The 23,984-nt window shown below is 37.7% G+C and overlaps 2 protein-coding genes across 3 annotated transcripts in view; both read right to left on the minus strand.

The window, feature by feature from the left end:
• Positions 1-11,865, minus strand: part of PCLO (piccolo presynaptic cytomatrix protein) — a 365,126-nt gene extending 353,261 nt beyond the window's left edge. The window contains exons 1-2 of the mRNA XM_079932524.1: positions 10,924-11,865; positions 3,559-5,125 (exon numbers count right to left, since the gene is read on the minus strand). Coding sequence (XP_079788650.1) covers positions 3,559-5,125; positions 10,924-11,174 — 1,818 coding nt within the window. The 5' untranslated portion in view covers positions 11,175-11,865. The remainder of the gene's footprint in view (positions 1-3,558; positions 5,126-10,923) is intronic.
• SEMA3E (semaphorin 3E) overlaps positions 5,064-23,984 on the minus strand; it is a 568,411-nt gene continuing 549,490 nt past the window's right edge. For both annotated transcript variants that reach the window (XM_079932521.1, XM_079932523.1), the window contains one exon: positions 5,064-5,125. The gene's annotated coding sequence lies outside the window, so the exon portion shown is untranslated. The remainder of the gene's footprint in view (positions 5,126-23,984) is intronic.

Below are 23,984 nucleotides of genomic sequence, written 5' to 3' on the forward strand. Positions count from 1 at the left end.
GAATTAAAATGAAATGTTACAATTAATACTGTAGATCAAATGGCTCTTGATTGCTATCTCAGAACCCAACAACTTATGATATTGTATCTATGTAGAAAACAATTTGAGAGTAAGCTGTCAAAGTCAACTCTGTTTAAAATATTAAGATTATCTATGACATCATATTACAACTTCAAAAGAACTTCATATATTGAAAAATACCTTCTCATACAAACGTTCAGCTAATCCTCCTAAAAACCCAATGTGTTTGACAGAGAACATGTTATTTCCATTGTTTATATGGTATCACTGTTACAGAAAGTGTAAGTGACTTGCCCAAGCTCATCTCCTTAATAACGGGGATGCTTTTTTTTTAGCCATTGAGACCCTCTAACTGCCGCCCCCACATTCCCAACTCCTGTCAAGTGTGTCCAAATTCTTATCATTCTTCACATTCCCAGCTCAAATACTTCTATTTCCATGAAGATAGTTGTCATACCCCCCAAAGATAGTGATGACTTCTTCGTTTGATCTCATAGCACTTTCTCTCTTCTTACCACGAGTAAATGGACTTGGAATCAGAAGATTTACTTTGGGTTCTGGTTATTTACTATCAGGATGATCCTAACGTAGTAACCACTTGAACACCAATTTTCTCTCATAAGAGAAAACAGAATACATGACCATTGAATTATTTGGAAATTTAATTTTGATAAAACAAATAAGAAGGAACTATGTGAACTGTAAAGACCTATACAAAGTTACTTTTCATATATATCTATTTTTTCCTTTCTTATTTACAACTTTTATTTCCCCAGTTTTCTGGTAGAAGGAAGACTCCATATCTAACACATACTTGATTCTATCAAAGTACTTGATGGTGCTTCGCAACCTGGCATTTGATACACATTTGTAAAATGAATGAAGGATTGAAGGCATGACTACATTAAACAAGGTAAGTTTCATAAAGGAGAATGCTCACCACTACCGACTAAATGTGGAAGACCTAAATCTGACTTAAACTTTTCTCCAATCTCATTGAGCATTTCTTCGCCACCACTTCAGGCAACCTAGATTTATGCCTGATTCCCTAAACATACCCTGTATTATTCTGGCTCTAGGTCTTAGGCTAAATCATTACCGCCTTTCATGTTCTTTATCTGTTGAAATAATATCCATCACTATATACCTAGCACAAATGCCATTGTCTCCATGAAGCTTTCCTTATCTCACCCACTGGAAATGGTACTTCCTACTTGGAAGTTCATAATGTTTGCTCATGTCTCACAGCTTTTATCATTTGACCACATATTTCCTTGTGTGTGTATGACCTAAGCTAGTACATTTGGATCATGTTAAGATCAGCATTATGTTTTACTTATCTTTATAGCCTACCGAACGTGTAGTAAAATGTCTTCCACATTGTAGGTACTCAAATAATATATGTGGCTTGAAGGTCCAACTACAGGTTTCTGCCTTATAAATTGCCACAAAAACATGACAAACATTTTATAAAAAGATCATCTACTGTTTGAAGTCATTATTACTACACATTCCTATCAAGATGGTATACTATGAACAGAAACACATCTTTATCAGAATTTTTATATATATATATACACACACACACACACACATATATATATATACACACACAATATGGAATATTACTCAGCTGTAAGAAAGAATGAAATTTTGCCATTTGCAACAACATGGATGCACTTGGAGGGCACTATGCTAAGTGAAATAAGTCAGACAGAGAAAGACAAATACTGTATGATATCACTTATACATGGAATCTAAAAAATACAAGAAACTAGGGGCTACAACAAAAAAGAAGCAGACACACAGATGTAGAGAAGAAACTAGTGGTTACCAGTGGGGAGAAAAAAGGGGAAAGGGGCAGCATGTGAGTAAGGGATTAAGAGGTACAAAACTATTATGTATAAAATATGCCACAAGGATATATTGCACAACATGGGGAATACAGCAAATATTTTATAATAACTATAAATAGAATATAACCTTTAAAAATTGTGAATCACTATTGTACACTTGTAACATATTTTATACCTCAACTATACTTCAATAAAAAAATTAAAAGAAAAAAAGAATGTGGAAAACAGTTTAAGATATGAAAAAAAGCTACAAATATATAAACCAACTATTTATAATCTGATTTCCTCCATAACTTAAATGTTCTTATTAATTGCAATTTTACCACTGAAGTATGGCTTATCTAAAAATTTAAAGTACTCAACATGACTTTTGGTAAAAAGAGTAAAAGATACCTTAGCGGAAAACCAGAGGTTGACATATTTTAAATGGACATCATTTTCAACTTTCATCACAGTAAGTATCCAAACTAACGTAACAGCTACCAATAATTATCACTGTTGTTTTTATCAGAACATAGATTGCATTTATAACAAGGGTACACAAGTCTCTTCTCTCGCGGATATTTAAATGACAGAATCCTTCATTGCCTGCTGCCTTCATTCCTTCTTGTGCATTATACAGCCCACTAACAGCTGTTCTCTAGATGGACTCAATGGTTCTGTGCCTTCTCATCGGGTAGGGGCTACTGCATTTCTTTTAAAAATGTATTCTTTCAAACCCTAAGCCCTTTTATTCTCACTTATTTTATATTATTATACCATCTTCACTGTATTATTTCTTAACTCCAGAGAATTTCTAAGTTCTGCAGTTTTATGTTTTCTGTCCCTTCCCCTGAACGTCCCCAAATCTCTACCTATTAAAATGCTATTTTATTCAGGGACTTTAAGCACTGAGTTGACAGTAACTGACCTGCTGAGAATAACTTTTCTATCCTGAACCAGAGTAAACAACCTTGAACTCATTTGTGTCACAACTGGCCCCTTCATGATTCAGTCTGCCAGGAAGGCTTACCCAAAGACTTGGAGTTATAAACTGTGATCCATCTAAGAAGACACCCATAAAGTTGAACCTGTTCCAATGACTTCACTTTTTTGAAGTGACTTACGCTGTTATGAATGACTCTCAACTAACGAGGGAAGCATGCTCTCACAGTGTATAGCAAAATCACTGGCAGGAAAAGGGGATGTGCAGTTTGAAAGAATGTATTCAATTTCGTATCAAAATTGTATTTAGAATCTGAAAACACTGTCCACTTTTTTTCGCAGCATAAATAGGATCCCATTTAAGAATATCATATCAAGAGTGTCATGGTAGGTAGGAGCATGAATTTAATAGCTGATGAAAAAATTAATATAATGTAATAATAGTGTGGATTTTACCCATAGAATGCAATGAGCAAAAGCTCAGCATCTATCAATCAATTCATACTTCCTTTATGTGCCAAATTTATCAGAAATTGTAGCAATATTTTGGAGAAATATTATTGGAGAAAATGTTGAAAAACTCTAATTTACATTTGGCAGAGAAGAAAAAGAGGAAAGTAGGAAGGAAGAAGGGAAAGAAGAAAAGAACCAGAGAAAAACAGTGCCATCCTATCGTTAACAGCAATAAACTAAGCACCATTGTGTAAGATGATGATATGGTTTAAGAGCATGAACATAACAAAAAAAATGCACTTACCTCGGTTAAATGAGGATTGGGGTTAAAACCACAGAGGCTACAAACAGTGGTTTGACACTCAGTGCATGTGTTAAAATTGGCCTTTTCTGGAACATTCAACAGAAGTTCAGTGGTATTGCAAAGAGGACAGATGGTTTTGGGGAGGCCTTGTACTGGAGTCTGTGCTGCAGATGGAAAAGTTTGTGGCTGCAGAGGTTTCCCTGTTTGGCTTACAGGTTTTGTAGATTGTTGAGGAGGGGGCTTTGCTGGGCCAGGCTGCTGAGGAGGAGGCTTCATTGGGCCAGGCTGTTGAGCTGGAGTCTTGCCTGGCCCAGGCTGCTGGACCTGAGGTTTCGCTGGCCCAACCTGCTGAGCTGGAGTCTTTGCAGGCCCAGGAGGCTGAGCCGGAGCCTTTGCAGGCCCAGGAGGCTGAGCCGGAGCCTTTGCGGGCCCAGGAGGCTGAGCCGGAGCCTTTGCGGGCCCAGGAGGCTGAGCCGGAGCCTTTGCGGGCCCAGGAGGCTGAGCCGGAGCCTTTGCGGGCCCAGGAGGCTGAGCCGGAGCCTTTGCGGGCCCAGGAGGCTGAGCCGGAGCCTTTGCGGGCCCAGGAGGCTGAGCCGGAGCCTTTGCGGGCCCAGGAGGCTGAGCCGGAGCCTTTGCGGGCCCAGGAGGCTGAGCCGGAGCCTTTGCGGGCCCAGGAGGCTGAGCCGGAGTCTTTGCGGGCCCAGGAGGCTGAGCTGGAGCCTTTGGCCCAGGCTGCTGAGCTGCAGGCTTTGCTGTTCCTGGTGGCTGGGCCGGGGTCTTTGGGGTCCCTGGCTGTTGAGCTAGGGCCTTCGTTGGCCCTGGCTGCTGAGCTGAGGGCTTTGCAGGCCCAGGCTGTGGTGTGGAAAGTTTTCCAGGTCCAGGCTGCTGGGCTGGAGGCTTTCCAGGACTTACTTGGTGAATAGGTGGCTTGGATGGGCTTTGCAGTGAGGGTTTAACTGACTCTCCCCTTACTGTATCTGTCTGTTTAGTCTGAGGCCTGGCTGCATCTCTTTGAAGTGGCAATTTTGCCTGGTCTGTCTGAGGAGCCTGGGTGAGGCCCTGAGTTGGCTTTCCTGTTTCTGGAGGCTGCTGAGGAGATACTGATTTGGGAGAACCGTCCTGCTGAAGCAGGGCCCTCACAGGTCCTGGCTGCTTAGGAACTGGCTTGGGTGACTGTTGTTGTGATGGAGGCTTTGTGATTCCTTCAGGTTTTCCTTGTTCCTTCTGAGACATTTTTTGTTTCTTGGAGGCTTCTTCCTGGGAGGCATCAGGGTCTGATATCAAATCAAAAGGACTGAATTTATTTACAACAGAGGAGACAGCACTTAAAGGATTAACCTCTGAGAGGAAGCCAGGCATCATACTAGACTTGTGCTCTTCCTTAAAATCAGTTCTGGATTTCGATTCTTTCAAGCTAATAGTGGAAGGACTCCTTCCAGGCAATTTCTGCTCCGACCTCAGAGTGTCTGTAGTTCTACTTTTACTGAGACCAGGCTGAACTGGACGCCCTGGGTCCGGCGGTTTTCCTGGCTGCTTTGGAGGTTGACTACTATCCAACTCTTGTTTCCTAGAAGAATGAAACAAAAAGAAGTGAAAATAATGGAAACTATCACAACTCAAAATAATATTTAAAACCCATTACTTTCTTGCATCTTCAAAATTATGATGCATAAATATAACTAAAATCCATTTTTGCAGCATCCTATAAGTAATCATAAAATTTTTAATGTCTTTGTTACTTTCTTTACATGGATACAGATTTTCAACACGGAAGTGAAGAGGAAGGGGAAAAAACCCCATACTTGCTACTGTAAGTAATGAACTATTAAGATATCTAGTTAGAAAGTATTTATAATAAAAATAATTTATATTTACTTAATAGAATCTAGCCATACTTCAAACCTATTTAAACATATTAACTCAACAGATCAATGCAAAGCCATGTTCCAGTACTTTTATGCTCACAGGATGTATCCTTTTTAACCAAAAGTTATAGTCAAGGAATGCTAGCCTCCCAAATACCAGCACACTAAGAAGTGAAAATATTCATTTTTAAATGAGATTGCTGCAACTGTTTTTTGTTTTGTTTTTTACTTAATAGTAGAATTTACATTAGCTACATAAGACATACAACATGACATCACAGGACCTGGTAAAGGAGGTTTTTCAGGAACTCTGAAAAAGCTGATCATCTATTCAAGTGTTGACAGAATATCTGTCAAAAAAGGTAACATCTATCAAATATTGTCCTTATTAAACTTTATAGAGTAAGAATTCCTACTTTAATTAGAAAATTCTGAGAAACAATTCTTTCTTGTGGAAGAACAGTGTTATATCATTCAATTATTTTTCTTAATCTGAGATCTCTCTATGTAACAATATGATGCTTAAAGCATCTTGAGACATACATAGCCTGATGTACAAATAGCAACAATCTGGTTGTGACCCCACTTTTGAAAAGTACTGTTACCTTCCTCAAAGGAAGAAAAAACATAATGATCTCTTTACTTAATGTTTTCTACAACACTTACTATTACCATTGTTAATTAGTCACTATTATTGACAATGACTTAAAAATGCAACAAGTAATTAATTTGCAAGATTTCTTTTAACTCATAGACAAATACACAAGATGGATATTTTTAAAATAGTTTTGGAAACATCAATTTTAAATGACTATGGCTCAATAATTAAAATACTTGTTTCTCATATACACTTTTACCAAGTACGTTAAATTTTAAACAAGCTATTTTTTACTGATAAAATTGCAACTAATAAGAACATGCTGCACTAGAATTATGGGATAAATCAAATTATAAGTACTTTGTTTGATTTATGTAACATTAATTTTGGAAAAGATTTCTTTTTAATTAAAAGAAAAAGAGATAAACAGAGTGATTCAGTAGCACTTAAAATATGAGATGATCACAATAAAGTTCTATAGGTTTTAATTTGTTTGAATAAAATTTACCTGCTAACGGACCAGCCTATAACTTTTTCATTTCAGGTCATCTGGTACTTATTATGAATTAAGTTTTTAAACTACCCCTAATGATACAGAAATTTGAGTATAGATCAAGATGTAAGGCATAGTAGGAAGAAACACAGAAGTATTACTTCTAAATAGCAAAGTGTCAGAAAGAAAATAATCTATAAATGGCAATGTATGCCACAAAATGATTTTCTAATAAAAGGTGAATAAATACAATTCTTAGTTCTGGCCATTTCCTCCAGGAAAAAAGGTTACAAAAACTTTAGATGCTACCATGTCCCTGAAGCCTGTACTTAAATAAGGAACTAAAATTATTATCCTAATTGATTCCAACAGTTCTAAGAGATCTCTCAAAACACACTGCTACATATTTCCATTGGGGAAAATAATTTTGAATGTTTCCTTATAGGCCCCATTATGTGCTCCCTTCCGTATGAAGGCAAAAGAACCATAGTAAACAACCCCAAATAGATTATTTTCAAAAAGTTCCACTGTTTAGATAATCACATTATTCTAGAAATGTTCCATATTCAATTAATAAAGTTTACCATTCCCTTGAGGGGCAGATGCTTAGGAACTATCCTATAAGCGTTTAAGCATTTTATTAAAGAAATCTATATTTAAACGAATACCCAAAAAATCTATTCTTAACTGTGCTCTCTTGAAAATACTATTAAACTTAATCACTGTTTTTGTGATATTTCACTTAATCCAACATACGTACAAAACAAATAAATTTTGTGAATACCAAATATTTGTGACAACAATAAATACCAAAAGTTAAAGGAAGCTACTTGCATTAGAAATTATAACTGCATGTACTTCCTATGAATATTAAGTTCTATTATATTATAGAATCCCCCTGTGAGAAAATACCCATACAGCTATAAAGACTACAATTTAAACTTAGTTTTAGTTGCTATAATTATGTAAATAAACGTCAAACATGGAGATCTGGGAGGGAAAAATAGAAAGACAATCATTAAGAGAAGATACAGGCTTAATACCAAACAAAAATATAAAGATGTCTTAGCTATGTCTTTTGATGAATTTCTGATTGGTATGACAGTTGTGTTAAAAAGAAGAATGACCAAAATGCAATCTGTGTCTTCTGTACTAGACTATGAATTCCTAGGGAGAGATATGTTTCACTCATCTTTTCATCACTAGAACCAAACCTGGTAACTAGTAGATGAGTATTAATGTTTGATGAATCAATGAATGAATGAATAACAGTGAGTGAACAAATGAATGAACATATCAGGTTTTTGTTTCCCTCTAGATTAACGTCTCTTGAATTCTTTTCACTTTAAATTCTTCTACAGGTCTTGTGAGATATAAATGGAAACATTCCATATTCATTTTGGCTTGCTGCTCTAGGAAGAAAAACAATTGTGGAGGTGTCTACCCAGCAGCGGAGGCCTAAAAGAATGCTAAAGAAAATAACTGACTCAGTCAGAATTGTTACTAAATATTCTACTCATCAGAGGTGTTTTTCAGTAAAGCTCTTCTCATATGACACATCTGTAGGTGTAAAGAGAATGAGTAGAAGACATAATAAAATTGCATTTCCCTGGATCGACAATGAATCGAAAATCCAGAAGCATTTCATTTGTAAGCTCTAACTTCTAGCTTCTAACTACTCAAGTCTTATACAACTTCCCTTTTCATTTTACTATTGTCATCCTCAGATTAGAATTTTTCTTTCACAGGTTAACAGAAAAAAAAAGTTTCAGCAGCAAATGAGATAAACATGTATTCAAGACTAAGAATATAAAAGCAGTTGGAATACTAAAATATTTTTAAATGTAACACAACAGGCAATGACACTTGACAGCGTTAAGTCATAAAATTTTATAATAGAAATATAAGCATCTTTAGGAATGTCCGTTCATTGTATATTGCAGAGGATACCAAGACTTAAACAGGCTAAGAAATTAATTCAAGGTTATAAAACTAGTTAGTCACAGAAATCTGGTATCCTAACTCCTGGTGGGCAGGAAGGGGAGGCAGGATTTCCAGTACATTGCACTGACTTCTCCATATGTAAAAGAGTATAGGTACATCAAAATAACTCACGACAGTGAATAACTCAATATACAACTTGTCTGCAGCCATCACTGCCAGTGCCTTTCACTGCTGATACTGATATCACTACTCTTTATATGTATAGGGTTCCTTCAAATTAAAATCCAAGCAAAAATATTCCTGTCAAATTTTAATTAATCCTTACTATGGCTCTACAAGATGAGTAAGATAAGTATTACTGCCTTATTTAGAAGCAAGGAAACTCAGGCACATATGGCTGAGAGTCAGTTAAAATTAATAAGGTCTCTGGGCTCTCAACCCTTATTTCTTTAAAAAAATAAATAAAAAATCAAAGCCCACCCTAATTCGCACCACATAATCTCCTAAAACTTGAAATGATTTGGATATACTTTCTTATATATACTTAAATTAATATGTGTTTATTTGGTTATCACATATGGGGATAACTTTCCAAACTTAAAGACATTTATAGAAATCTCTCAGTAAAATATAAGCAGGTTACCAAAATCAGACACGTTTATATATTTCAATGAAGCTTTCATCAATAACTGTTTAGGCCGCAGACCACCTATTGATAAGAATTCTACCGTAACAAAAACATCAACAGAGAGCTTTAAAAGTATGCTAACTGATACAAATACTGAACAAAACACCACACTTTCATAGGCTGAGATAATATTTTTTAGCCACCCTCTGAATACAAGGAAGAAATGTAGAAATCAAAGCTCACACTCTTCTTGGTATTTGTAACCAGCATGGTAAACCTGTTGCTTGTGCCTCTTAGGAAAAATTGTAGAAGAGTTGGCATACATTTCTAAAGGGTTAATAAAAGTACTGTACCTCATTATTACCCTAGAAAAATCTAGTATATGAACATTCAAAATTTTTTCTAAGTCAGGTTTTAAACAGTAGAGAAAATAGTACATATCATAAACTGTACTCTTAAGGAAATAGATAAGAAAGGCTTTATACCAGAAATAGCCCAATATATTACTAGTTTAAAAACACAGAAAAATATATTCAATATAATAAAGCTAGTCTTTACTAGTAGTGTTGGTTCCCCTTCAAGAAAATAGGGTTTTTACCTGATATAGTTTACGAATTTAAGATTTTATGTGAAACATATTGCCATTGCCACTATCCACAAAACATTTTACATTTCTACTGTATTAGTTACCTGACAAAATTATATGTATATACTTATATTATAGCTCCTAAGTGTTTTTATTTTATAAAGTACAGGATAAAAGCCTACACCTATATCCATATCTTTCATATTTCCAGTATCTCTAATGAAAATTGTTAGGTTATCATAAAGTAGGAGTGGTTTCAGGACCACGGACAGAGGAATGTCCTGTCTCTGAACATGCTACGAGGGTGCAAAGTTAAAGGGTTTGTTTACAACAAATAAAGGCAGGGCAGGCACAGTGATTATACCCTCTTAGTACTCTAATTAGAAAACAACTAATTTATTGGGATGGAGGAATACAGAGACCTAGAGAGGAAAATGAATATGTTACTATTATAGATTAGCTCTTAATTGCCTGTCCAAGTTGCTATTTGTCTTTAAAAGTATGTACTGGAAACTAATTTGAAGGTAACACAAATTCACATGTTCTTCCGTAAACTGTAAAACGCTATTCCATATAAAGGAGCGGTGGTTTAAAAAATAGCATATGCTAATTCATAAATACACGTACAGCACCTGCACTGTTGTGACCAAACCATCTGTTTAATGCCACACATATTTTAGGGTTTCTCATTGAATATAAAAGGTGTATTTATTCTATACCTTCTGCCTAAACAGCTCCTGTTCTCCTCTGGGGGGTAGGGTGGGAAGGAAAGACAAATCACCTCCAGGGGAATTAAAGGTATTGTTACAGAAATATTTAGACATCATTCACAGAGAGAAAGACCCCGAAATGACTGAGGAGGTTTAAACAGAAACAGGTAAACACCCAGCTCTCTCCATTTCCTAACACGTCCGTTTTGTATTAATGGAAGACTTCCAGATTAGTAAAACACTGGAGGGCGTCTCTCCACGCCACCCTAGAGAGAAAAGGTTCCAAAAGGCCAGAAATCACAACCTAAAATCACAGTTCCAAGAATGCAACCCTTGACTATCCCATCAGAAACTCTATAAGACATCATTTTTATCCTGCCCAACAGAAAGCTTATGTTCTCTTTACCACCACCCCATTAGGGAGAATAAAATGAACGGAGGCGACATATATGTACTGCCGTGCCGGCACATACGGGCTGGCACATATGTGCACGGGAAGCTGTACATATATGCCCGGACATATACATCATGCTGTGCGTGCCTGTGCATGGAAGGCGGCTCCGCAGAGGCCGGAGGAATGCTTCCCTTGGGCAGCCCCTGCGCCCTTGACATGACAGCAGCGATCTGTCTCCTCTCCTCTTCGCTCAGCTGGCTCAGATCCGCCTCCATGCCGGCCGGAGTCACGGTGTGCAAGGGGCTCCCCGCCCCGCCAGCCCCTTCTCCGGCAGCCGCTACTGCCGCCGCCAGCCCTTCGGGGAGCCCTTCCCCTTCCAAGCTCGCCTCGTTGCCCATGGCTTAGGGAAACTCGGGGCCACCGCGCTCCCTCCTTGTGCTGCCTCCCCGCCGGGAAGCCCGTGGCCGCAGGAGCAACCGGAGACGGGGGCTGCCGCCGGGCGTGCAGGCGGCGAAGTCCCTGAACACCAGGCGGAGATTAGTCCCTCTTGCAGGTGATGACCGAGGCCAGTGACTCCTCCATGTTGGACAACGCCAGGCAACCTTTGCGGAAGACAACTCCCGACGCCGCCTCAGCGCCCCAAGCCGGGGAAAAGCAGATCTGAGCGGTGCCAGCCGGGCGCCGTCTGCCCCTCCCACCGTGCCCCGCCTCCTCGCCGGCGCCCTCGCAGTGCGCATGCCCGTCTTGGAACAGGTGATGCCTGCGCCCGCACCCATTCCACTCTGCGTCGCTCTGTATCCTTCCTCACTCTCAGCACCGACTTAAAGGAGCCCAGCGAGAGCACAGCTAAAAAGCAGAACAAAACAGCCGACGTTTCTTTCAGGCATATTTCAGGATGCCTCAACCCTAGTTTTAGCGGACTACATTCAAGGAGACCGGGAAGGGGGCTTGAGGGGAGGTGTCTGTTTCCATTCCATCTTTGACTCATGGGATTTGTAGTTTTTTTTCTTTTCTTTTCTTTTCTTTTTTTTTAAGGGAGAACTTGAAAAGATTCTAGGAATGTTTTCAGGTAACTGGAGATTAATAGAGAAGCCAGATGCCTTTGGAACAAATTTCCCCAAAAGAGATAAAACTGGCCGTTTTCATTTATAATTTTGCCAGAACAGTTATTTTATAATCTTAGATACAGTATAAGTAAAAAGGTAAGTTTTTGAATGCTTACCGCTGTGTTGTTCCCTAAAGGGACTACGCAAAAGTAAAGATGTGGAGAAATTGCGGATAGGATACTGTAGTAAGATCCAGATTGTCGAATATTAAAATGTTACAATAGTGTGAAATTTTAAAACGTGTGTTCAACCCTTTTCCGTACAACTGTGGGCCCAGAAAAATTAACTTGTGTAGAGTCACACAGCTGGCTAGCAGCAGAGGTATAACTAATACCCAGAGCCACCCACCAACCAACTCTTTTCTTGCTACTGCGCGCTTTGGAAGGGAGTGTTTTAGTTCAGCACTGGATCTGCAGCCCCAATTTTGCTACCCATTTCCTAACAAGGTGGACTTAATGTCCCAATTGTTGAAATTAAAGAAAATCAAAAGCTCACAACTGGGAACGAAAGAATAAATCAAACAGAAATGAATGAGTTGCTCAGAAAGTTTCCTAGGTTTTGTAATAATCATTATAATAGTTTGTTATTGTGCATTACACTTGTATCAAAACTAAATAATGGCACAGTTGTAACAGTTTGTACTAAATTTACTGCTTTGGAAGATGGCTAGTCGGCAGATGAACTATTATTACTGGCTGAGTTCCTAGAAAAACTTTGATTCTCTTGTAAGATGCTGAGATGTGACTTCTAAAGTCAAAACTGCAAAGAGTTATTCATTTAAATAAAGAAGAGAATGCTCACACTTCATACAAACAAATCAAGCTGAGGCAACCTGACAGTCCAGTGGCCACATATGGGGGCAAATACACTGTTGTCATACCTCCTGGAAAGGAGTTTGCTTCAAAAAAGTAGATAATTAGGTACACAATTCTGAATCATAATGCCTTCTCTGACAAAATGAGTAACTGCTTCATGGCTCAGGCTACCCTCGGAATAAGTAACACTCTAGATGAAGGTGAGGAAGGAGATGATTCACATGCTGGCTATTTTCTAATAGTATGCTCAAGTTTTGTGAGAATAAAATATACTGATGTACTCAGATTCACAAACCACAAGCTTAAAAAACTGGTAAGATAAATACCCTTTCAAACTCTAGCCTCAGAATAATATAAAAACTGAGAAAATACATTGTTAACTCTATATTCTCTGCCATTGTACATGGAAAGGAGCTTGTCAAGTAGTAAGAAATAAAAAGTGATAGTCAACATGCAAAGTAATGTTGACAGGCTTAACAAAAAGCAGTAATTTGTAAAATAGGAATGTTATAACCCATTGTGCAAATATGTGCATTTACTTTCTCCTTCCCTACTCTCTCCCAGGAGCAAACATCATCAGAAAAGACAAAAATGGAGCATGTGGTGGGAAGAGTAAATGAACTGTGAAAACAAGAGATGTGATGGTGACACTGGGAAACTTATCGCTTGTTGACTCTTTTTTTAAAGGATTTTGCCGTGGGGCTTCCCTGGTGGCGCAGTGGTTGAGAGTCCTCCTGCCGATGCAGGAGGACTGGGTTCGTGCCCCAGTCCGGGAGGATTCCACGTGCTGCGGAGCAGCTGAGCCCGTGAGCCATGGCCGCTGAGCCTGCGTGTCCGGAGCCTGTGCTCCGCAACGGGAGAGGCCACAACAGTGAGAGGCCCGCGTACCGCAGAAAAAAAAGGATTTTGCCTTTGGGACCTTTATAACTATTGAGTTTGAGGTAACATTTATTCTTTTAATCCTTTATTTGGGCTTAGTTGCTTGTACTGGGGAGGTGTTTCTGACTTAAAGAGAAATGCTAGAGCAGAGTCCAGGTGCATTCCTTTTGTGTGAATTCTCAGAATTCTAGGGATGAGGATGAGAAGTTAAAGGCTAGGATAACTTTATGGAATTTCTCTTTGTTTACTCAGAAAACTATCATAATTACTTTCATTCTGCAAATTAATTAATGGTACTAGATTCAAAATCTTTATTGCTTCCTGTTCATTATATAGTTAATAATCATTTATTTGAATTTTGATTTAACTTAACAAGCTGATAGTTCAGTTCCCATTCACTTAGCTTGATAGGTAGGTCATGAAATGAATCAATTTCTGAAAACCTCCACTCATATACTGTTATGTCTTTCTAACATTTCTCAACTCCAGAAAACCACATCTTTTTTCTTTTAATTCTTGTTTCACTTTCCCAGGTAGTTTCTATTTCGGTAGATTAGAACCAATCTAAATGTGATAGTTAACAACTAAACTAGGTCATGATTCCTTGGAATGGGGTGGCCCAGTCTACCCAAGTCCTTACAGATACCATTCAATGGGGATAAAATCAAACAGACCACCTCATATGTGATCACATGTGCAATACTTGAATAAATTAAGGACTGCAAGAATTGAAGTTAGAATAGTCATCAAATATCGAAAAATGTGTAGTCTCACTAGTTTTTAAAAACCTACAATTAAATAAACTTCATATAATTTAATGTAGCCTATTTAATTAAAATAATAGCATATGTTTATTAAACTCTAGCAGGCATAATGTGAATACTTATTTATTAAATGCCTTTTATGTCCCTATTAAGACCTTTATAATAATGCTAGTGAGTGTTTTGTAAGCTAAATTCAAAAGTAAAAACAGATTGAACCTTTCTGGAAAATAATTTCACAGTACTTATCAAGAGCCTTAGAAAGATTCATAACCTGTGATACCCTTTTGGAAACCAGTCCTGAAGAGATCATTTGAGTTACAAAAATGATTTTGTGAAAAAAAGTTCACTGCACTATTATTTACAACAGCAATAAAGTAAAACAGTCTTTACTCCTCAAAACAGAGAAGTAAAATCTGGTATAACTAGATGGTAGTATTTTATGAAGATATTTATTTAAAATAATGCTTTTAAAGAGTTCATTATAACATGGGGAAAATTTCTCAAAGTATACACGGGGTAAATTTTCATAAAGTTATATACTCAAATGTGCAAAAAAATGAAACCACTAAAATGCACAGAAAAAGTAATAGAGGAAACAAGACAATGAACAAAATCCATATATATTTAATGGCAAGACCATAGGTAACCTTCCTTTTTCTTTACAATTTTCTATATTTTCCAAAATGAATTTGTAGGTTGTAATGGTGAAACAGCACTAGTAATTATTACTAATCTTTTTTTTTTAACAGCAAAAATAACATAACCCGTTCAGCTAGGGAATCAAAATGTGAACATCTTTTCGTAACAAATGCCTCTGAAGAAGCTGAAGAAAATGATGCAGTATATATCCTAACAGTGAATTCATATGACGTGATGAGTGCTACAACTCAAACAATTCTTGTACTTTCTGTATTTAAAAGTCCATGCATTCCTAGTGTATGTGTGGATGTATATATTCATGTTTGTATAAGTATACTGAACGTGACTTTTTTTGTTGTTTTTTTTGGGGGGGGGGGTTGTTTGTTTTTTGCGGTACGCGGGCCTCTCACTGTGGAGGCCTCTCCCATTGCGGAGCACAGGCTCCGGACGCGCAGGCTCAGCAGCCATGGCCCACGGGCCCAGCCGCTCCGCGGCATGTGGGATCTTCCCGGACGGGGCACGAACCCGTGTCCCCTGCATCGGCAGGCGGACTCTCAACCACTGCGACACCAGGGAAGTCCCATGACATATTTTTATATAGACACATATGTTTTTTTAATGTTCCCTCTCTAACAGAAGGTAAGAGAGGATTATTAATTTAGTGGAGGAGGAACCTGCAGTGACTTAAGGTCCAACCTCATTTTTGCTGTGGTTGAGCTGTTTCTCAATTGCTCCTCTCAGCCATTTTTGTGAGCTCTGCTTTTAAATGAGATTTGCAGAAAATGAGATTTGAAGAAAATTCAAGTGAGAGTACAGTTGATTATGAACTGGCTTCTCAATTTTGAGAGAAAAAAACATGAAAAGTCTTTTAGAGAAAAGTTTGATAAATATATTTTTGAATTCTGACATCTGGAATATCAGGCAGTTTCCTTCCCTTTATACTTTTTCCCAAACTAAATCTGTAATTTAAAATAAAAGAGAAAGTTGCTTGTATTAAAATATGTTCTTATAGGTGTGGAGAAAAGGGAACCCTCCGACACTGTTCGTGGGAATGTAAATTAGTAGGACCACCATGGAGAACAGTATGGAGGTTCCTTAAAAAACTAAAATAGAAGTACCATATGATCCAACAATCCCACTCCTGGGCATATATCTGGATAAAACCATAATCCAAAAGCATATATGCACCCGAATGTTCATAGTAGCACTATTTACAATAGCCAAGATATGGAAGCAACCTAAATGTCCATCGACAGAGGAATGGATAAAGAAGATGTGGTACATATACACAATGAAATATTACTCAGCCATAAAAAAGAATGAAATAATGCCATTTGCAGCAACATGGATGGACCTAGAGATGATCATACTAAGTGAAGTAAGTCAGACAAAGACAAATATCATATGATATCGTTTCTATGTGGAATCTAAAAAAAAAGGTACAAATGAACTTATTTACAAAACAGAAATAGAGTCAGAGATGTAGGAAACAAACTTACGGTTACCGGGGGAAAAGGTGGGGGGGGATAAATTGGGAGATTGGGATTGACATATATACACTACTACATATAAAATAGATAACTAATAAGGACTTACTGTATAGCACAGGGAACTCAATATTCTGTGATGACCTACATGGGAAAAAAATCTAAAAAAGAGTGGATATATGTGTATGTATAACTGATTCACTTTGCTGTGCAGCAGAAACTAACACAACATTGTAAATCAACTATACTCCAATAAAAATTAAAAAAATAAAAATAAAATAAATGCTACTGAAAAAAGTTCCTATAGACATAAAATGTGTAAAATATTAAGAATAAAATTAGCTTCTATGTCACTTTACAGTATTACTTTGTAAATTGAAAATTATTAGTAAGTCATGAGGTTATAACAGATTATTCAGCGTTATTTATTCACCCATTTTATAAAGAGGCTTTTAGAATTCAGAGCCTACTCTTTGGAAAACCTGGATGAGTGTGCATGTCTTTACCTCATGGTTTTTGGAATGGCAAGGTGTTACTTCACATCCTTGCTCTGCCATCTTACACCTACGTTGGGGTTAGTAAGTCATTGACTCTTCCAGAACTTGAGGTTCCTTTCTCTACTGTGAAAATAGAGAAGATTGTATATTACCTCTCAGGGTTCTTGTGATAATGGGATATGAGAAAAAGATGTGAATGCACTTGTAAACTGGGATGCATAGTAGGGCAGCTGTGATAGATTGTTGCCATACTGGTCCTCAATGAATCACACGTCCATGTATTCACAGCCCTTTACAGTGGGACTGCCACACTTCCCGTCAGAGATAGGGTCTGTTTCCTCACCCCTTGACTGGAAATGAACCCCTGCCTTATTTTTACCAGAAGAATGTGGTGGGAGTGGCATGTAACTTCCCAGGTTAGCCTTCCAATCTGGCCCTCTCCATACCAGGAGACCTCTGTGCTCAGAATAGCCCAGACTCCACGAAGAGAGGAGCCCAGCTGCCGCAGCCTCCAGCAATCTCATCTGCGGTCTTACGAGTCCCCTGGATCACCCTGCCAGCTACAGTCACCTCAGTGAACCAGCTGAAACCAGCAAAACTGCCCAATCAACCCAACCATCATAAGACAAAATGATAACAGTTATTATAGTAATTATTACCTTAAGTCACTACGTTTTGGGGATTTTATTTAAAGTACTTAACTGATCATTCAGTTTTTATACATTATGATTATGTATAACCTCTCAAAGTTCCCTTTTCACTCTTTGAATTCTAGTGACTTTTTACCCATTTACTGTCCAGTTGGGACTTGAGCTATTTGTTCAAAATTTTCAAATACCACCCTTCTAAACTATCAATGGGAAAGAGCCCAATTATACCAAATACTTACATGCTTGTGTTGTGAAACGCTAAAACAATAAAATATATGGGAAGATCTTTGAACTACATAATGCTGTCCAAAGATAAAGTTATACGAAAAAAGTGGAAAACTTATTCATGAGAATTTTTCTGAGGGAGACCAATTTGAGAAACTGGTGGGAGGGGAGGACACTCAAGACAGTGGCTAGATGACAGATGTGCAGACTCCTAGATGAAACGCTTGGAATCAGAGGTTCAAAAATATTTTTAGGATTTTATAAAGTTAATATGATACATAAATTTTAACCGTGCCTTTACTATATATCCAGGAAGACCTATTAATATTCACATTAACTTTTAAAGGATTCAGGATCACATCAACTAGAGGATACTTAGTTTTACTTAGCTGGATGATAGACTGGAGTTCAGACATTTTGGAAGAGAAGATAGGGCTTACATGAATTGCTCTGCAGAATAAAGAGAGAGCAATTTGAGTTGGTTGAGCAGCATCCACTGGAAGACAAAAGTAGAGAAACGTGTACGGGAAGGAGGGGACCCGATGCCACTTATTTTGTGGAAAGGGGAAATGGAAATGTTCTCACTGTACTAGCTTTGTCTCTCACATGCAAATTACAGGAAAGTCCACATTACTAAGGCATTTGTACATGGATTCTTTGAGAGGTGAGGGGTGGCATAGAAAGAGATGCAAAGCTTTACATCCAAGCTGATAAACATTAAAACTACAGGCACTATACAATAGCTACTGTATAATTACTGTATAAAATTATTGTATAATTTTATTATATTATTATACAATAATTTATACTGTATAATAAAATACTATTTTATTGTTGTATAATTTTTTTCCAAATCCATGTGTAGTGGTAAAGAATTTCATAATTTCCTTTGTATTTGTATATAGAAATACCTTGCAACTAGTGGAATATGATACCTAAATAGGGGAATCTGTTTAGTAAACATGCTAAGGTTCATTATTTTCCCAGTTATAGCTTCTAGATTAATTATAACAAAAAATAAGGAAGTTGATTAATTTTTATTACATGATTAAATTAAGGGTGTTTGTCATTATTGATTTGGATACATTTGTAAAACTTGAGTGATGTACCTCTGGTGAAACCTTGTGAAACATGACCTCTGCATATTGCTAAACTGTCTAAAACTTCTAAATAGAACACTACTATCTCTAAAAATATATATATATACACATATATATGCAGTAAGATATCACATGCATACACACGTGAAGGAGCCGAAGGTCAAAGGACATCTGACCGCTGTGTTTCCGTCATTATTATCATATATGCTAAAGTGCAAGGTTTATTATGGTTTGCAGAGAGCCCCATAATTTTCCCATGTGCTCATTCCAAACTAATGGGAGAAAACTTTGGAAAGTTTTGCTCTTGTCTGTATGCAAGCAGAAAAAGAAGACATAAATTTCAATAGGGATATGTAAAGAGTAATTGGAAAAAATTACAAATTATTCAAACAACAACGGTTCACAGCCCTGAGAGGATCTTACATAGACATTTTGAGAAAGATCAATAGCTAGGCCTCATCTCAGGCAAATTCAATCAGAATCTTGAGGAAGGGGGTGGCATTCGTATTTTTTTTTTTTTGCATTCGTATTTTTGAAAGCTCCCCAGATGATTGTAATATACAGCTTGAGTTGAGAACTACTGCTTTGAAAGATTAGTGGATTTTAATGTCAATTACAAGACTGAAAACAAGAAAGAGGCACTTGGGAATCAGTGTCAGTGTAGACTTTTCTTTGAAGCTGCAGCCAAAGGCATCTGCAACATAGTAGCCATCATCAGAAATGAATTTTGAAGAAAAAGGTAAAAAAAAGACACAGATTTACCCTGTTCAAAATGGTGGTGTATGCATTTGGAATATGGTGTACAATTCTGGCCACTGCATTTTGCAAAATGTGTAACAGAGTTAAGAAAGGTACAGCAAATTAAAGAAAAAGCAATATCAGTCACTTCAATCTAGACGTTTGAAGGGGGAATCTAGAAAGATTGGAGCCTCTTACTGAAGAATATGAATTTGAAATATTCACCAAAATGTGGTAAACTAAAACGAAGGGGCTTTTTAAATACATGGAAAAGACATGCTTAAGAAAAAAAAAATAATAGGGTACAGTACATTTATGGATTTTTTTACATCTCAAATTAGGATGAAGGATGCAAACTCTTCACGAACATCATTTTTCTCCCCTTTTGGGCAAGTAGCTAAGCCAAAGTTGCCAATTTCTCTTGCAGTTTTATGTGGCCTTGTGACCCAGCTGCACCTAATGAAAATGTGCTCCTTCCAGGCCTAGCCCAAAGGAATTCTGGTGTTCAGCCTCCTGTGGTTGGTAGGGATGGAGACAACATGTCCACTCCAGTGGGTCCATGGATTGAAGATGACAGAGTCATTGGGTAGGTTCCATCAGGAGGGTTCCCTGGATGACCATGTGTGGAATTCTGCATTCCCCTACTGACACCACTTTCCCTGGACAGTTTTGTAAATGAGGGGGACAATATATGTATTATATTCGAACCACAGTATATTTGTTTTCTTGGTGTTTTTGTTAAAGTAGTCAGCATCATCTTAACTAATCCAAGATAGCAGGAGCTAATTCTATACAGGAGAAACTAACATTAATAAAATACATCCCCTCCCTACCCCCATTCCACATCAGTGATCCTGGTTCCATTTTCCTTTTGGAATAGCAGGATGGGTAAACCTGGGTGCCTCACTGACCCCTGAAAATGCCACGCTCACCTCTTCTCCAGCTTTTGTTCTTTCTTAATCTGGCAAAATTGTGCCCTCACCTCTATCCATCTATGCATTTCTCGAGGCCAAGCTCAAGGCCCATTTACCATAATAAGACCTTTTCCTACTCTGAAGCTGCTATTGTTCTCCATTGTTATTTGAAAATCTTACTACCCATTTGACATTTATTTACATATGTTCTTGCTTTATTTGATTAACTGTTTCAGAACTGAGTTCTTAGAATGAATCAAAAGTGTTTTTGTTTCTCTTGCAGTCCTATCAGTATCAAGTGCACACAGTGCTCAAACCAACAGACATTAAATGCATTACTTAGTGAGGAGTCTTCAGGTTAAAAACACGAATAATGCAAAAAACACATTAGGTTATTTTGCAGAGGACATCTACAAGGGGGGGGAGTAAGGAAATGTTTTCATTGAGATAAAAGAAACCTCTTCTGTAAAGGTACAATTTTTAACCCATAAATAACATATTTAGTATATTACTAAGGTAGTCTCTTCAGTATTTTATCTATTCTTGCCTCAGTTAATCCTTCTGACAGTCCTGTCATTTAACTACTGTTTTGTCCATTTTATAAATGAGAAAACAGAGATTCAAGAAAGTTATTTAAATTTCTTAAGGTCACTTAACCAATAAATAACAAGAGAGAATTCAAACCTAACTCAATCTGAATCTTATAACTACTACTTTCTTCACTTGTATTAAAATACCTTCCATTTCTAACCGGAAAAGACAGTCACTGCTAAAGAGTCTATATGAGGTGGTATGTCTTGTGGCCACTTTCAGAACTTGGCTAATACATTAAGTATATTAGAGGTACATGTATTTTAACATGCTAATCAAAAATGATAATAATAATTGAAAAATGGCATATAGTACTTTAATTGTTTGAGAAATATCCCATGTAGACAGAGAGAGGGGAAAAAATATTTCAGAAAGAAGCAATAGGGCTTCCCTGGTGGCGCACTGTTTAAGAATCCGCTTGCCAATGCAGGGGACATGAGTTCGAGCCCTGGTCTGGGAAGATCCCACATGCCGTGGAGCAACTAAGCCCATGCACCACAACTACTGAGCCTGTGCTCTAGAGCCCGCGATCCACAACTACTGAGCCCACATGCCACAACTACTGAAGCCTGCGCACCTAGAGCCTGTGCTCCTCAACGAGAAGCCACCGCAATGAGAAGCCTGCGCACCACAACGAAGAGTAGCTCCCACTCGCCACAACTAGAGAAAGCCATGCACAGCAACAAAGACCCAACACAGCCAAAAATAAATGAATAAAATAAATTAAAAAACAAGAAGTAATAAAACTTTCTCATGATTTTCTAGGCTAATTTAATTTAAAAAGTTGCCTTCATCATTATCAATTTATCATGTTTTATTTGCATTTAATGCTAGATGTCTTGCCACAAATCACAGGGTGTGAATTTTTTTGTTCACCATTTCAGGAGCCATTTGGAGAATTTATTTCCCACGAAGTTCTAGATTGGCTAGGTTAATTATTGATGAGCAAGCAGAGCATGGAAAGGATTTTATATAATTCTGCCTCAGGCTTCCCAAGTCTTCCATTTGACTTAGTACTAATATTAAAAAAAAAAAATCAGTGTCTGCTATTGGTGGATGGTCCACAATCTGCCTGTAATAATAACTTCACGTTTTCTAATGGCCTTCACTGCAGGGATCTCCAGCTTTTGAAATCCGACAGCCATACAATACTGCAATAACCATCACAGGTCTGTTTTACAAATGGTTAAACCGCAGAAATGAATCAATGAGCCAGTCTCCAGCTTAACTCTTGAATCATTTATACTTGCCATGAGCGAAGTTTAATTTTTCACACATTTTGTTATCATCATCCATCTCATAAGACCAAAGACATACCAATGACAAATTCAAAATTTGAGCACTTCAAAGAAAAAAAGTAATTGTATCAATCTAATAAATGACACTCCAAGATAATCACGGTCTTTTATTGATTTCTCTGCCATTCTTGGCTGGAAATGGTGGCTATTTTTAATCATAGATAGTAGAAGACTCAGACAGAAACTGCTAGAGAGATCTTCCACAAGTAAAGGCTCCTTCTGAAGAGAACAAGTTAGTTTCTTTCTAGTCATTTTGTGGGTGTCATTCCATTCTGAAATGCATCCTGAAAAAAGACGAACTATCTGGCACCAGAAACAAGGTCATACCTTGCAGCCCATCAATTTGCTTTAGGTGTCCAAGAAGTCCATCTTGGAATCATCTCTTTCCTACTTGCCTGCCTTAATGGCTAGTGATGACCTCCTGGCTTTGCTCAGTGGGGCAGGCTGCCTTCATTCAGCAACCAGTTTGAGAACCTACTATGTGCTGATGCTAGAAATATAGTGTGATACAAAGGATTCAAATCAGGTTTCCTGGTTCCTGTGCTTAAAAAGTGTATAATGTAGTGGGGGGAAACAGATACTTTTAAAAGTATTTACAGATTGCTTATTTTCAAAAATGTCAAGCCAGCTTATTTGGACAAGTCCTCCCATTGCAAAAAACTGAGTTGGTCAAAATACGTTTAGAAGAAGGTTAAGATGCATCACAGAGCTGATAATACAGCGAAGTATTACCAGTCCCAAACTGAAGGGACGTAGAAACCCGTAAGCTGCTTTTGTGCTGAGAGCATTTGGTGATTCAGAAAAATGTCAGCTTTCCTTTCAACAGCCTTGTAGAGTGATGAAGACTGAAATAAAAGCCCAGAGTCTGCAAATGGTGAAGAGACTGACATGAGATCCTCCCAATAAGCTAGAACACCAAAGTGCTACAGGGCAAGGTGAACTAGAAGGGGAATCACTTCTTTCCATTGCTTAAGTTACGTAGGAAAACGCAAGTCTCAAATTTTGCGTTTCCAATATTAAAGTGGACTGTACGTACCACTAGGTGGAAGGCAAAAGCACAGGAAGGTCTTATCTGGAGGAAGGTACTTTCACCCTAGACTTCTAAAAATTTCTGCTCTTTCTGGGAGAGAGGAAGTCAGATGCTGAGATTTAAGGTTGTTTCAGGGGAGCTAGTGAAATGTAGCTCAAGATTGGAGTTGCTTATGAGAAGAATGGGAAAGGAAACTAAGAAAAAGAGTAAAATTAAACAAAACCCTGAGGAGTAAGAGATGTCCACCTGATCCTTGCGCCAGAGATTGTAACAACTGTCTGTGATCTTTCTGGGCAAAGTGTGGTGCTTGGACCTTCTACATCAGTTCTGCCTGAGAGCTTGTGGAAAAACAGACTCTGAAGCCTGACTCCAGACCTACTGAATCAGAATCAGCGCTTTAACAAAATCCCCAGGTGATTCATATGCACATTAAATTTGAAATAATGAATGAAATAAATTTGACATAATGAAAATA

The sequence above is a fragment of the Stenella coeruleoalba genome (assembly GCF_951394435.1).
Source record: "Stenella coeruleoalba genome assembly, chromosome: 9".
Classification (NCBI taxonomy): Eukaryota; Metazoa; Chordata; class Mammalia; order Artiodactyla; family Delphinidae; genus Stenella; species Stenella coeruleoalba.